This window comes from Podarcis raffonei, chromosome 4 (assembly GCF_027172205.1).
Source record: "Podarcis raffonei isolate rPodRaf1 chromosome 4, rPodRaf1.pri, whole genome shotgun sequence".
Lineage (NCBI taxonomy): Eukaryota > Metazoa > Chordata > Lepidosauria > Squamata > Lacertidae > Podarcis > Podarcis raffonei.
The window spans coordinates 65,506,294-65,522,573 of record NC_070605.1 but is presented as its reverse complement, the minus strand read 5'-3'; the positions used below and the strand labels follow the sequence as shown (position 1 = coordinate 65,522,573).

General features: G+C 43.4%; 1 protein-coding gene and 1 long non-coding RNA gene across 3 annotated transcripts in view; one reads left to right on the top strand and one right to left on the bottom strand.

Moving 5' to 3' along the window:
* Positions 1-342: 342 nt before the first annotated feature.
* Positions 343-12,585, bottom strand: LOC128413145 (uncharacterized). Its single transcript, XR_008330254.1, has 4 exons — positions 12,511-12,585; positions 3,273-3,460; positions 2,243-2,340; positions 343-2,106 (listed from the first exon to the last, which is right to left on the bottom strand). It is a non-coding gene; the product is annotated as an uncharacterized LOC128413145 (long non-coding RNA).
* SMS (spermine synthase) overlaps positions 11,661-16,280 on the top strand; it is a 35,070-nt gene continuing 30,450 nt past the window's right edge. Inside the window, exon 1 of one of the 2 annotated variants that reach the window (XM_053387061.1) lies at positions 11,661-12,062. In XM_053387061.1, coding sequence (XP_053243036.1) covers positions 12,014-12,062 — 49 coding nt within the window. In that variant the 5' untranslated portion in view covers positions 11,661-12,013. Of the gene's footprint in view, positions 12,063-12,714; positions 12,971-16,280 lie in introns of those variants that run through there. The other variant, XM_053387062.1, reaches the window with a different exon arrangement.

Here is a 16,280-nt window from a genome sequence, read left to right as displayed (position 1 = left end):
TTGGATTGCAGCCCAGTGAATTTATGAGCTTGGGGGCTGATGCAAACTATTCACCTTCTAACTTGCTTCTCCCAGAAAAACAAAATTGGAGTGAATTCTAAGGTGGATATTGGTGATCAACAGAGGTTTATGGTTAATCTTTACACCATAGTGAAATCTGGCTGAAGTTTAATATATTTTTTCTATACACTTTATAAATTGTGCCAAGCATTTTCAGCTACTCCCTCATAAATACTGAGGTAATATTCAATACGCATGCCAATACTGGTGTAAATTAGTTATTCTGTTTTGGTGGTGGGGTTCCTGTTCATATGATTTTGTAAAATGGTGAACGTCAAACAGTTTAAATGACAGGGTTTTTATTTTTAAAAAATAAATGGAAACTCCATTCTTCTGAGAAAGTAAAGAGAGAGAAAGAGTTCTCTGCTATGTTATGCCATTCATGATGGAACTGCAGCTTTCCTGAAAAACAAAGTAATTAACCTTCTCTCTTTGATTCATAGAGGGTTTTGCAGACAAAAGACACTTTGAAATGGTGTATCTGCCTTCTCTAATAATCTTAGATATTTGACCTTGCAACTCACTTAAAAGAAACTATGTCTGCTGCAGATAGAATGTAATTGTTCTCCTGGCCCCAAGCAGTAACTAGCTATCCAAAGGAGTTTCAATAATTAACTAGTTTCACTAAGCAGTTGACATACTTTGAATAATGCAAGATTTAAAACTGCTTTTCAAGCTTCGATCCTGTCTGCTCACATCTGTGTCACTATGGTGGATGAGGGAAGCTCAGGAGAGAAACTTACTGCAATAGAATCACTGTCAACCAAATGTGCAAACCGAATTTAAATTATGAAGAAATGCTAAGAATATTATGTGAAACCTGTCATCTCTACTGTGTCCTTGGGCAGATTTAAGCAGAACACCATATTTACTTGGAAGCAAGTCCTAGTGGATTCATTGCAGCTTCCTCCCAGATGAGAATGCATGGAGCTTTAAATAATTCATTTCCTGCTGGGAGGCAAGTCTTGACAATGATCTGATGGCAATCTGCTCTTAATTCCTGCTGTCCGGTACCAGATTCTTATGCTATTTAACATGTCCAGTGGTCTCTTTATCACTCTGAATGCCAAAGGGAGAATATTTTGTTGGCCGGTTTTGAGGACAGCTGGGCTTGATCGTAGGGTTTCCTTGCTCAAATAGCCAAGGTTTAAATTACACGAATACTAAAAGCTGACGCACTAGCTGCCCAGATTGATCAAGGTGATTGATTAGCAATAAGAGTTGATAAGTTATCTGTTTCCCCAGTGTTATCTTGGTTTCGTCCCCCTGGGCAAGGACCAGTTTCCAGAAAGTCCCTGGGCTCCTGTGAAAGTGATTGACCAGCCAAGTGGCAATTCCCTTCTTTGGGTTATGTATTTTATAAATCTTGCTAGAGGCAGGAATTGGAATATGCAGCTTTTTGTACTGCTCTTGAAAGGTGGTGATGCTGGAGGTATGTATGGGGTGTAGAAATATATCCAATCCTGTGAAAGGTTAATAGAGGCTGAAAGGAATGGAATGATTAAACAGCATTTAGTTGGTTCACACTGCCCTTGGAGACTCCCATTAGCCCTGCAGGGTCACATGTGGCTGTTGACCAAAGCTTTGCTTAGGCCTGTAGTTTAGAAATCTGGAAATTACTTGTCCTTTTGCAAAGAAACCTAGCATTGTGCTTTCTTTGTATATGGCTGAAATCTGGAGTTGTTGTTTAGTCGTGTCCGACTCTTCGTGACGCCATGGACCAGAGCACGCCAGGCACTCCTGTCTTCCACTGCCTCCCGTAGTTTGGTCAAACTCATGCTGGTAGCTTCAAGAACACTGTCCAACCATCTCGTCCTCTGTCATCCCCTTCTCCTTGTGCCCTCCATCTTTCCCAACATCAGGGTCTTTTCCAGGGAGTCTTCTCTTCTCATGAGGTGGCCAAAGTGTTGGAGCCTCAGCTTCAGGATCTGCCCTTCCTGTGTGCATTCAGGGATGATTTCCTTAAGAATGGATAGGTGTGATCTTCTTGCAGCCCATGGGACTCTCAAGAAATCTGGGGTAGTTTAGTCTTAATAGTGCAGATTTCTTAAACAAATAGTAAAGAGATTAAGGGTTGAATGAAATTTCGTTAACTCCTCCCATGTAGTCTTTTCCCAAGTTGTTTTTTTATATTATTATTATTATTATTATTATTATTATTATTATTATTATTATTTCCCACCTTTTTTCCAAAGTAATCAAGGTGACATGATTCTTCTCTCAATTTTATCCCCACAATAGCCCTGTGTGGTAGATTAGGCTGAGAGACAAGTGGCTGACCTGAGGATAAGGTAAAATAAGATAAAAATAAACTATTTTGAAGATGAACAACCATAACATCACAATATTGTGAGCAAAATTTTGAGTGTACCAGAGCTCTCCATCAGGCTCTCAATGGTAAGTAAAGGGAAGGTGGGGAGAGAGAAGGGGGGAAAGCTGGCTTGGTATTGAAGCCATATTGTCTGCCGTGGTAAAAGGTTTGTTTCTGTTGTATAGCCTTAGAAGGTATATGAATATCAGGGCATGGCCATGGGGGGTTGTCTTTAAGAGTTCTGCACTTCAGAATTTCCTACTGGAATTTACATCCTGGAATTAGTTATGTCCATTGATATCTGTGGTTCTATTCTGTGTGGCTTAGTAGGAGACAACTCATAGGACTGGTAAGAAACTCCCCCCCCCCCATAATAGTCCTCGTTACTTAAAAGGTAAATGGTAAAGGGACCCCTGACCATTAGGTCCAGTCGTGACCAACTCTGGGGTTGCAGCACACATCTCGCTTATTGGCCGAGGGAGCTGGTGTACAGCTTCTGGGTCATGTGGCCAGCATGACTAAGCAGCTTCTCTCGAACCAGAGCAGCACACAGAAACGCCGTTTACCTCCCCGCCGGAGCGGTACCTATTTATCTACTTGCACTTTGATGTGCTTTCGAACTGCTAGGTTGGCAGGAGCAGGGACTGAGCAACGGGAGCTCACCCCGTTGCGGGGATTCGAACCACCGACCTTCTGATCAGCAAGTCCTAGGCTCTGCATTGCAAAACTACAGCTTGATTCCCACTTGAAATCTTCATTTGAATCCCTTGTAATTTGTTTCCATATTCATTAAACCCTGAACCATAACCGTCTGTTACAGTCCGTCTTTCCAGAGACATAGATGTATCATTGAATAATGCTTCCCTTCTAGCAACCTTTTTCACTTGGTCTTGTGGCTCACCACATCTGGTGTGATTCACTGAAGCTTTGTTGGTATGGAATTGGCATTTGTTCCAGTATATAGAGTTTTGCAGCACTGCGAAAACATTGTTTATGCTGATGACTTTTGCATTGAATGGCTTGATCGTTGTTTCTAATACTTTATTTGCAGTACTGCTTCTTGTGGATTGATCTTCCAGTCTGATGAAGCTATAGATTTAGAAGAAAAGTTTGAGATTGTATTAATTATCAACTATAATTAATCCAATTCAGTATATAAAAAGGTAATGTGTTTTACTATCTGGGTAGGTTTGCTTGATCGGGATATCTGGACTGTAGAGATGCTCCTGCTCTTGCTTATTGGGGGGGGGGGCTTTCTTTAGGGCCTCCACTTACAATGTGCCGCATAAAAGCTGCAACATACGGGAGACAGAGAGTGACAGTCTCCTCTTTATTTTTGAATACAGACATTTCCACTAATACACTTCACCACCAAGTGCCTATATTGTATGACCTAAGCGACACATTCCAAAATTCCCTGCAGGGTCACAGATGGTGAATTCTACACAGCTTCACTGGCTCCTTAAAAGTAAAATAAAAAAGCAGTACCCTCAAGCAGCCACTTACTGAACTGCATGTTGAACAAACAAAAAGCAAAATAAAATGATAAATAATACAACAGATGGCAATCATTCCCTTTCCCATTTAACTCCTGATCAGCTTTTATCTTGATTTTCTCTCTCTCTCTCCCACTGTCACAGTACACTAAACGGTCACAATTTGCAAATAGTAGTGTAACCACATTTTAAGGAAACCATTTGAAGACTTTAAAAATATGTGGGAAAGCTTTTTTATTTATTTCAAACAGATCTCCACTTTAATGGCTTGCTTCCATACCTAAGAAGTGTGGCAGCTCTGCAAAGACCTCATTTTTAAAAACTGCTGAGTAATTTGAAACATCGTTGATTCACCTGAGCCACAATGCAATTATTGGGGTGGGGTGGGGATATCACCTCAATAGTCTCTATAGAACTGCACCAATTTATAGCAAGATGAAGAACAAGTGGTAGAGAGGTTAAGAATAATAATAAAAGGTTTCTTTAGCTCTGTTCGAAGCAAGAAGAAGAGCAAGCATGGAGAAATGCTACTGGATGACAGAGAGAATGCAGAACTGCTCAACACCTACTTTGCCTCTGTCTTCACCCAAAAGGAAAGCAGTGCCCAACCTGGTGATAACAGAATACACAATTCAAGGAGGGAGCTGCACCTCAAAGTAGGAAAAGAGGTGGTAAGGGAACACCTAGCAAATCTAACAAATTCAAATATCCAGGGCCTGATGAGCTGCACCCAAGGGTACTAAAGGAGCCTGCAGATATCACGTCAGAGCCTCTGCCTACAATCTTTGAGAATTCTTGGAGAACAGGTGAGGTCTCTGTGGGCTGGAAGCAAGCAAATTTTGTCCCCAACTTCAAAAAGGTCAGGGGGGGGGGAGAAGACCAAGGTAACTACTGACTGGTCATCTTGACACTGATGCCAGGAAAGGACCTAGAACAGATACCGGTAATTACTGTATTTTTTGCTCCATAAGACACACTTTTTCCCTCCTAAAAAGTAAGGGGAAATGTGTGTGCGTCTTATGGAGCAAATGCAGGCAGGCAGGAAAAGCCTCCAAGAGCCGCACACAAGCTCCGTGCGGCTCTTGCGGGCTTTTTCCCAGGAGGGAGAAGGGACTAATGTGGCCAGTCAGTCCCTTCTCCCTCCTTGTAGAAAAGCCTGCAGGAGCCGGGCACTCCTTAAAGGGTGCGCGGCTCCTATGGGCTTTTGCGGGAGGTGGGGGAATTGCCATAGCTGCACGCAGCTTCTCCCGGCCGGAGAGGCTGCGCACGGCTATGGCAGAAGCCAAGACAGCCAGCGGGATGGATCCCGCTCGCTGTCTTGGCTTCTTTGCTCTTTGGTGCGGGGGGGGGATATTTTTTTTCTTGACTTCCCCCTCTAAAAACTAGGTGCGCCTTATGGTCCGGTGTGCCTTCTGGAGCGAAAAATACGTAAGCTTGGTGGATGAGGGAAATGCTGTGGACATAGTGTTATCTTGATTTCAGTAAGGCTTTTGACAAAGTCCCCCATGATATTCTTGTGGAGAACCTGGTAAAATGTGAGCTGGGTGAGGTAACTGTTCAATTTGTAGCTGGTTGACTGACCAAACTCTAAGCATGCTTACTAATGGTTCCTCATCATTCTGGGGACAAGTGGGGTGCCATAGGGTTGTCTTGGGCCTGTTGTTATCCAACATTTTTATAAACAACTTGGATGAAGGTATGGAGAGGAGGCTTGTCAAATTTGCAGATGACACCAAACTGGGAGGGGTAGCCAATACTACTGAAGACAGATCCGGGAGAACAGATTGGAGAACTGGGCCAATACTGACAAAATGAATTTCCATAGGGACAAATGTCAGTTTTTCCACTTAGGCAGGAAGAACCAGCTGCACAAATATAAGATGGGGGACACCTGGCTTGCCAGTAGTACAAGTGGAAAAACTGTGCCCGGGGCGATGGCCCCCTCAGTTCCACCCCCCCATCCTTGCTTATGCGGAACGGTTGAGGAAATTTAGCCTGGCAATAAGGAAACTGAGGGGATATTATACTCACCTTCAAATATCTAAAGGGCTGTCGCATGGAGGATGGAACAAGCTTGTTTTCTTCTGTTTCTTTCTCCTTGTTTTATAGGCATCTCTGGAACAGTGTACTTTCTTCTTGGCCTGCTCCCTATTATGGGTCATATAAGAGCAGATTATATACTGTGATCTCCCATATCTACACTAGCTTTTTTATTGCCTTTCATGCTCAAACTAAAGTTAGTAAAGCCATGTATGGTCTTGAAAGACCTAGTGTACCTGAGAAACCTACTCTACCTCTATGTTGTCATAACCTCTTAGGTTTTCCATCAGTGTGTAAAGTAGAGAGTGCTGGTGTGTTCTTGGTTGCTATTCTCTCTCTCTGGAAGACTTTAAAGCCAAGGTGGTGATCCTGTGGCCCTCCAGATGTTATTGAACTCCAATTCCCCAGCCAGAACGACCAATGATCGGGGGGTGGGGTGGGAGTTCCATTCCAGCAACCTCTGGAGGGACATTGGTTCCCAATCTGAACTTTAAGCATTTATAGAAAGAATTAATGCTGAAATAAGGCTCTCAAAGTTCTTTTTTAAGGCTGTAAAACAAAAAATGAAGAACGCCCCCCCCCCGCAAACACCAATAAAACGGCTATCAATAGAAACAAGACTATGCAGACAGAGGAAAGAATTTGTAAGTAAATTAAAGCAGCTGCACTGTAATAAGGTCCAAGTCCAGGCATCTTCAAGTGGTGTCAGGCTTCTTTCCAGCTGGCATTTGATAGCAAAGGCAGGGAAGGTTATGAGGGTTGGGCTCTTCAGGAAAAGCTTTATATATACGCATCCCAAACATTTTAGATGGGGAATACTACAAATTACGTTTCAAAAGACCCAAACCACCTAATTTAATTTTGATTCTTTTATCTCTCATCATAGCATAAGTAAATGCTACATTTTTTATTGTTTTAATAGGCCCAAACCATAATGAAGAAACTTCCCAGCCTGCTTAAGCCAATGGCACTTCATGTAACAACATGCAGTCAGAGCTGTAACAAATCAGCAGAAATGGTGGATGGAAGAGACATGTCTGCTGTGAGCAGGGCCTGAAGCCTTCTTCTGGGTCACAGCACAATTATATCTGCCTTTTAAAATAACAGCCCTGGAGCCATTTTTTAAAAGAAAATATGCTAGTCTAATGTGCTTCCAAAGTACAGTAATATATCAGGCAGAAATAAATATTCAGCGCTCAACTGAACTAGAGTTTTAGACTTTCAGTTGTGCTTATAACTGCTTAACAAGGCCTGTAACAAACTGATGCACTTTTATCATTCCAAAACTCTGTTAATTAAAAGCCAAGACTCTTAGAGTCAGTTGGGTTTGCATGAACAGTGGGTAAAACCTTGTCAAGCTTCTGGCATATTGTTAATGAACAAAGGAACTTTCAAGGTGACTCTACTTGAACAATGCAGTTTTCTGTCAGTTTGTTTTCAGGGTGAAAGGTTCATGCAGGCCCAGCCTTAGGCATTTCTTAACAGGTTTCTCGCTGATAGGATATCAAGTGTAGCACCTACAAGACCCACATGTGCAATGTACACGTGCATGCCTTGAACCCCAGAATGTTCCTATGGCAGTTGTAGGATAAAGGTGCCAATTTCCAGGAAGCAGGTTTCTCCTATCTGTCCCCTAGGTTTCACACCTCTGGTCTAAGGAATTGTGGATCAGAAGGTCTGTAGCTCAGTGGTAAAGCATCTTATACTATATGTGCAACAATATATGAATATGGGTGCTCACAATAATTTATCCAGGGGTGAAGGGTAATGAAAAACTGAAGGTTTGGAGTTTTGCTTCTCACAAAAAAATGAGAAAAGTGCTTGCATGTTTCCCCTTGTATCTCAAGTTCTACAAATGCTAGGAACTTACTTTTTAAAAAAACAAAACCTGGAAATATGGAAATTATGGTGCTCGCTTCGGCAGCACGTATACTAAAAATTGGGAATTATGATTCATTGTGGGGAGGGAGAGTCAGCTCCAAGTTTGGTGGTTGCCCAGGCAAAGGGTCATCTCGGGGGGGGGGCGTGTCTCTGTCAGCGGGCCCTGGCAAGCTTATCTAGCTGGTCAAAATGGCACCAGGCAGCTGGAGCTAGCTACCCTTTTAATTTCCTACAATGATCAAAAGTGAAAAGGTTCCTAGTTCTAGCCCTACCTCAGAGTGCTGGACCAGAAACAATGTTATGGGTGTGTGTGTGTGGCATGGAAAGCATCATTGTGGACCTTGCAGCAGCCCAAGGATGCCAAGTGCTGACGCCATCCCTGCAAGAATGAATATTACATGAGTTGTAGGTGCCAATATGTATTACTCACTAATGGCAACGTCTAAAAGTATGTTATATAGGGAGTCTTAAACATGCACAAACAAAGCCTCATGGCACATCTTGCAGAAGAGATGTCTTGTTTTAGAAACTTGCTAGTTGTAGAAATATTTACTAGTGCTGTTTTAATATCCCTAAGCCTGCAAAACCACGTTGATGCAAGGCCTGTTCCGACACCATTAAAGTTAATAGAGGTCTGTTTATTTATTTCCACTGCAACATAATTACTAAAGTGCTGATTATGGAACTGTTATGCCTTTGACTTCAGTGAAACAAAGCCAGCTTCTCTGAATACATGTATGTTCCACACAGGATATGTTATGTATAGTGACTGCATATGTAGCAAGATGTTATACTGTGTAGATATGGTAGTATGCCCAGATGAACTATTTAGGGTCTCTGCACAAGGGGCAAAATATTATTAATAATAATACTAATATTTATATACTGCCCTTCAGCTTTGTAACTCGCAGGATAAAAGCACTTTGCAGTTCACAGGATAAAAGCACAAAATAAAGAGTTAAAACAATAACCCCCCCAAAAAAAAACATTTAGAAGGCCATAGAAGGCCTGGCACCTAAAGGTGTATAATGGTGCAGAGAGCATTCAACAAATGGGGGGGCCAACACAGAAAAGACCCATTCTCATATTGTCACCCTAAGGACCTCTTGTGGAGGAGACACACCAAGAAGGGCTTCAGATTATGACTGTAGAATTCAGGTTGGTTTGGATGGGGAGATGCAGTCCTGAGCCGTTTAAGGCTTTATAGGTATAAAACCAGCACTTTGAGCTTAGTCTGGAAGCTAATTGGTAGCCAGTACAGTTGGCCCAGGATTGGCGTAATACGCTCAAACTGTCTTTCCCTGGTGAGCAACCTGACCACTGAATTCTGCATCAGCTGAAGTTTCCAAACCATCTTCAAAGGCAGCTCTTCATATAACGTGTTGCGGTAATCTAACCAGAAGATATTGTTAAGTGATGGTGTATATACAGGGTACATGTACTAAACCTTCTTTGTGAATTGGCCCAGTGACACACATATGTATTGCACATATGTATCATAGTTCTGATATAAATCAGTGTGCAAAGTAGGAGTAAAGTGGGATAGGATGCTGTCCCACTTTTTTTCAGGTAGACTTAAATCCATCCCACTTGGTTTCACTGAGATCACTCTTTTTTTTGCAAAAAGCCACCAACAGTGCCAACCTATACATGTTTACCCACAATAGAGTCCAATTGTTTTCAGTTGAGTTCAGTCCCAAGTAAGTGTGTAGGACTGCAGCGTTACAATGAAATGCTGTGCATGACTCACAAATAAGCTCCATACATACCCTATATGGGTATAGGATTGCAGGTTGAGAAGGCAGTCCTATGCACTTGGCAGAAAATACTCAGTGGGATTTATTCCTAAAGAATGCACTGTAAAAAAATAAAATTCACAGCTGACACTCTTCTCATTCCCCGCCTCCTCCATCCCACTTTGAGCACTGGACTTAATCCAAAGCTACAATAAACAGGAGCTTGGTAGGTTGTTCAGTGCACAGCAACTGTTGCGTAAACATGTGCAGACTTCTCCCTTCACTTAAATGACAGGGGCAGCTCTGTCCACTCACAGGCATAGACACTATAGTGAATACAGAGACCCATATGTGCACAGAGGCTTTCTGTGTGCATTCAGTAAGTTCTGGCTGCATGTTCTTGTGTGCCTCTAACTTAATGTTATGTGCAAATCAATAAACCAAAGCTATGAGACTCTGCTTTTTTTTGCTTTGCCATGTAGAGGTAATGCGGTAGGGATGGGGATGCTTAACATTTCCCCCCACCCATTTACTTTTCCCACAAACTGACTGTGGAATTCAAGATACATGTTTGTAAGACTTCATTTTTTTAAAAGCTTTCTCTGTGGAAGCTGCAAAAGTGGCAGGTGAAGAAAGTGTTAAGTTTCTGTCCTCACCCTTTCCTGTTTTCTGCACCAAACTTTTTATTTCAATTCTTAGACAAGAATGCAGCTCCCAAGAGTACTGTCATAGCTTTCTAAAACAATGTTGGAAGTATTCCTCAGTGATTAGGTTCGGGATTTTTTTCAGGAGGGAGGAGCAGCCTTCTAAAAGTTAAGAGGGACAAAAAAAGATTGATAATAGCGGAGGCCTGTTTTGAGGGAGTAGGCTTGGAAGGAAAATTAGCACTGTGTGGGCACAAATAAATGTGGCTTTCAGGGATGAGACACACAAACATTCCACACCAAAGGGATAGAGGATTTTAGGAATGGCTGTTCAAAAGAAAATCATTGGATATGCAGGAATAGACCATTTAAAATAGGATCTGTTTTATTGTCTTAGTTTGGATGCTGAATCACCTCATTTCTGGGAAATATTGTGTTAGCATTAGTTCTTTGATTTGCTCATTATGCTAGTCTTGCAGTAGCAGTTTCATTTTTTAAACTAACCCAGTTGTGAGAGTGGTTCAGCACAATCCTAACCAAGTCTATTCAGAAGCAAGTCCTATTAAATTCAGTAGGGTTTACTTCCAGATAAACAGGGTTAGGACAGGATTAGTTTGGGTATTCACTAGTCCCTGATGGGCCTGCCATACCTGGCCAGTATGTTGGGTAAGTCACATGCTGTCAGGCTTTGTTTTCAACTTCACAGAAGGAAAAGATGGCAGATTTTCCTTTCGGTGTTACAGGCTTATGACCAGTAGGCCTGGAAGTGTATTTTCTGTTGGAATTAACTGCTGTGGTTGGGTAACTTAATACCACATAGAGCTTTTCTCCTACAGTTGCTGTGTCCCCCTAAGAAAATTCTGCTCAACAAACCATATTAAAACACCAGCTTTCAAGCTACTTGAAGCTCATTTTTGGAACTGGTCATTGAGTAATTTCCAAATGCAGGAGACAAGAGGCAACCACTGAAACTTCTACAATTCAACGTGTCCTATCAAACAAACACCCAAACCCCCGTAACCTAGATCCCTATTTGAACATGTGAACTTCTATATAGTATTGTAATGACTGAACATCAGGAATGAAAACGCTAAGTAAAAAAGGCATGGGGGCAGAGATAAGGGAGCTGAGGGTGAGAGGGGCCATGGGGCTGGGAATATGGGGCTGACCTGCTGTTATGGTACTAATGTGAACATCCTAATTAACTATAGGAAAACGAACGCTCCAGCAGGACAAGCAACTTCCCCAGCCCTCTCAAAAACGGGCTTGGCAAGGAGTCCTGTGCGATTCAAAAGCTTGCACCCTTTTCCTCTTGGGAGCTTTTATAATAAGTTACAAGAACCCAAGCTTGGGCAGTTTCCTAATCCCCCCCAAGCTTGTTTTTCTCCTAACCCCCCCCCCAACCTGACAAGCAGCTTTTGGGCGGGCTTGGCGACTGTAAACCGCGAGGCCGTTTCAGCGGCTACCGCCTTAGCAAAGCCCGCCTTGCTCACACAATAGCAACAACTCCTCAGCAAAGCGCCTGCGGTTCCGCGCTCCCCGAGGGAGGCGGCCGGGCGAGCGAGTAAGCAAGGCGGCGAGCAAGCAGCGAGGGCGGCCACCTCTCCGTCCTCCTGGCTCTGAGGAGTCGCAGCCAATTCTCTGCTTTTGCCTCCCTCTCCCCCCCCCCATCGCCGACTCATTCGCTCCCAGCCAGGCTGCCCCTCCCCTTCGGGCTCTCCCCGCTCGGCGGCAACCCCGGCCTCAACCCCGCGTGCGTAACACACACACACACGCACTCGGTGGCACTCGCAGCGCAGCAGCCACGGCCGCTCCACCAGGCATGGCACAGGGCTCTACCTCACTATGGCAGCCGCGCGACACAGCACCCTCGACTTCATGCTCAGCGCCACAGGTGAGGCGCCTCGCTCGGGGTTTCCCCTGCCCACCCTAACCCCGGCCGGCGAGACCGACCCCGCGCTTCCACCCTTTTATTTTTCGGGTGGGGGAGGGAGGAGGAAGAGGCTCCTGCAGCGAAGGAAGGCAGAGTGGCTGACTGGGCGGGCGGGCGCCGTTGCGGTGCCTCTCCTCTCCTGCACAGCCATGGCTCGCTGCTGCAGGCCCGAGCTGCTCCTCTTTGCACCGTCAGGAGCAGCCGCGGCTGCTGGGCGCAGGCCACTGCCTTTGCTGACTAAGCCGCGCCGGGCGCCTTCCCCTCCCGCTGACCCCCGAAGCTGTGCCGCACATGTCCGCGTTTCGCCCGGGCTCAACCGGGAGCCCTTTTGCCGCCAACTTTTGCGCCTTCAGCCGCAGCCTTCGGCCTCCCCATGTTGGGATTTTCCCCTCCCGTATTATTTTCTAACCTTCGTCTTTGCAGCTCCTCCCCTTCATATATGCAGATTCCCTGAAGCTCAGCCCCGCTCTTCTGTTTCTCCAGCCATACAGATTTCTTCGCCCCCCTCCCCCGCCGCATGTGCCTTATTTCTCCCCCCCCCCACCGCATGCAATTTCTCTCCATTCATTTCCCTGGGCACAGGCTCTGATCCGAAAATAGACCAGCAAGGGCCTCTTTCGATTCTCCGTCTCCGCACCGTTCCTCCCCCGGGGGGGCACGCTCTCTTTGCATACATAAACATTATTAAATTGCTTGCCCGTGCTTGCAAAATGGACTTTGTAACTGGCTTTAAAAAAGTATGCGCCTGTAAATTTTCGAGGAAGGGATGATCGTGCACGCCTTATAGTCGCATGCGTGACCTTAATCTGTCCCTTAGGCGGTGACTTTTTTTTTTTTTTGCTTTTGCAGCTGTGCTGACAGTGACGAAGGTTATTCAGCTTATTTTCTCCAGTAATCCTGATGATTGTGAAAGGAAGTGATCTATTGATATGGAAAATCTGGGCCCATGGAGAAAAAGTGGAGTTCAATGGATTGATATTGGGGAAGGGCCTCTGTGTTAATGATAACTTTTTTCAAAAAGGGAGGAAAAAACCTAGCAGGAAATGAAAGATCAGGAAGTGTCTTATACTGGGACTCCTCTGTTGTTAAGTTGCAAAGAAAAGAAATCAGGAGCGTTTTGTTTTGCATTCCTCCAACCCTTATTAAGGGTTAAAAGGAACTAGCTGTGGAGCTTATGACCATTATTCTCAAATCTTTATTTGGCAATTAAGAGTTTACTGCCCACATAGTTATTACAGTAAATTAGTTTACAACCTGTGTTTCAGATGTTTGGTACAGTTGAGCTATAATGATTTTGAAAACCCTCTAGCAGCTCCAAAAGTGGCATTTAGTCTTTTGAGCATGCCGATTTTAATGGCATTTGGGAGGATGGTCAACCCTTTATTTGCTACCAACACGTTATGAAGAGTGCATGTATGGAGGAAAGTGTACAAAGCAACTTTTATGGTAATGGGCATGTTTTGTCTCAGTTGTTCAAGTGCAGTAGCTTATTTATATGTGAGTGAATGGCAGCTGTTAATGCAAATGATGCACTGTACATTTGTAGTGTAAAGGATCACACTTGCATAAATAAGGAATCATGCCAATTCTGGCTCTTGAGTAGTGATGCTTCTCCTGCTATATCCATTCATTGTTTACTTGGAAGCAGAAGGTGTGCTCATGGGGCTTGGAGGGTGGGACCTTAATCTGCAATTTACCATCACTTACCTAGGTATGCATGCACACGAAAGCTCATACCAATAACAAACTTAGTTGGTCTCTAAGGTGCTGTTGGAAGGAATTTTTTTATTTTACATGTAGAGGTATAAATAATCCCATAGATTATTTACACTACAGGAAAATGAAGCTGCTCCATTTTGTAATTGGGCAATCATGGGCTCGCTTCAGTTGCTGCGGAATCTCATTTTTGAACCAAAGGTGTGCATAGTTGTGATATGCATAGGCTGGGATTCAAAGAACTGGGAAACTAGTTCTGTGTGAGCCCAAGGGAACTTTAGAACCCCATCCCTCTGAACTACAGCTCTCATTTCTGCTGGCAAACACCGTTTTTTTTTTAAATTGGAAATTCCAGAGGTGGTTTGTTATATGGCATTGGGGTCTACCATTTTAGGGGCTAAAGATCAAAAAAATTGCAGGATCAGCACAACGCCTCTTGAAGCTAAGCAGATCTTTGAATCCCAGTGGTAGAGTTTTGTACTGATGCAGCTCAGGCAGCACGCCTTAGAATACAAATTTATATCTGGTGTGCCTGATATAACTAGCTTAGCTCTAGGTGCAAGTGAGTTACCTAAGCCTTCCAGTTACAGCACCATTTTTGCTAATTCCTATGTGACACGTAGGAGCACTGCTGTTATGCCTTACCTTGTCAGTGGCTGCTCTCAGATTGCTGAACTCATTTCCACAAGAGGCAAGGCTAGCTCCCTCTATGCTTTCCTTCCGTTCGTAGGCAAATATGTTTTTTAGACAGGCCTTTGGCCACTATCAGTATGGTGTGGCAAGAACTTTTAATGATCTGTGCTGTATATTTTCTTTTGCGGTTGTAAGTTGTTTTGATTCAGTGCTGTTTTTAATATGGCAACTTGGTTACCATATTGTTTTCTTTTTTAAAAAAATATAACATGTATTTAGCTGTTTTTTAGGGGGGGGTTGCATTTCAGCTGTATCTGTTTTAGTTCATGTTGTGAGCCAACTTGGGCCCTGCAGTGGGAGAAAGGTAGTATATTAAATAAATAAATACCTGACAATATTTCTTGTTGACTGCAGCAAAATTCAAAGAAAGTATGGGGACTTTTATTCATATTTGCTACATTTCTCTCTCTCATTTTCTTTAAGGAGCTCAAGGCATTGTCCATGCCCCACCCTGGTCTGATCCCCCATTCCTTATTCTCAAAACTAACCAGTGATGTAAATTGTAAATTCGGCTTTGAAAGAGCAATTGGCCCACGGTCACACAGTGAGTTTCATGACTGAGTGGGAATTTGAACCTGAGAAGACTCTTGCTACTTCCCTGATCCAACCAAATCTGTGTTCTTTTAATGATACCTAGTTCTGTTATCATATACACATATGTGTGTAATGGAAAAAAAATACTTGCTTAGAACAAAGAACAGCAAAACAACTGGCAGCTTTATTGGGGTACTCAAATGGTCACAACATATATTTTAAACACATGGCTTTTCTCAAAAGATCATGGGAATGGTAGCTTACCCTTCACTGAGCTACAATACCTAGCACCCTTAACAAACTACAGTTCCCAAGATTATATGGAGGAAGCCATGTGCTTTTAATGTATTATGTGTATGTGACACATGGCTGTTGATCTTGACCAGCTTGCTATTAACATTATAAAGAAACAGATTCCAAAGCTGGGTAGGAGCTCAGCTCCCAGCAAAATCAACAGTACTATGAAGGTTTAAAGGTTGTGCGACTGGGTATATAGACACAATTGCAGCTTCTCTGGGACAGAGGGCCATGTTTCCTGTTTGTAGAAGAACGATATTTCAGTATTCTGTATCATTACAAGTTGTTTGTGGTTGAGATACATTCTCTGTTCTCCCTCTCTCTGCAGTTTGGTTCTATTTTAAAAGAAAGCATCATCCTACTATTAAGTAGGGAGAATGGTTGCAAAGCAGAGGTGAGGAAGGAAGAATGGATGAGCAAGTTCTCGGGTGTTAGAAGTATCTCACGATCATAATCTGAAACTCAGATCAGTTTGTGTGTGTGCTTCAATCTGCATTCTGAAACTCTTGTAGAAGTTAATTCCTCTTGTTTGCCTGTGATGCTTGTTAGTCTACCAAATGCTTCTTGCGTAAATTTGTGTAATCCCATTTGCAGAGGTGTTGCATAGCTAACTCTGAAAGATAGCAAGCAAGACAAACTGGACTCCAGCCTTACTCATATCGGTTCATCGGAACAAACAGTGCTGAGGAATTAGTCAGCTTTTCTGTGTATCTTCAACTTTTTCAGACTTACTTTTAACCTAAACATACATTTGAAGACCCATTTCTTAACGTTTCACCCTATCTTTGCATAGTGGTAGTGTTCCTGTTGCAACCTACCTTGGATTAGGCCACAGCCCACTAGTTGAAGACCAGTGGTATGCAGGTATTACCCTGAATATCTGCTGAATAAGCAGTCTTTGTGTTTTGTTTAGTCACTCACCTGTTCCTCCAGAGCATG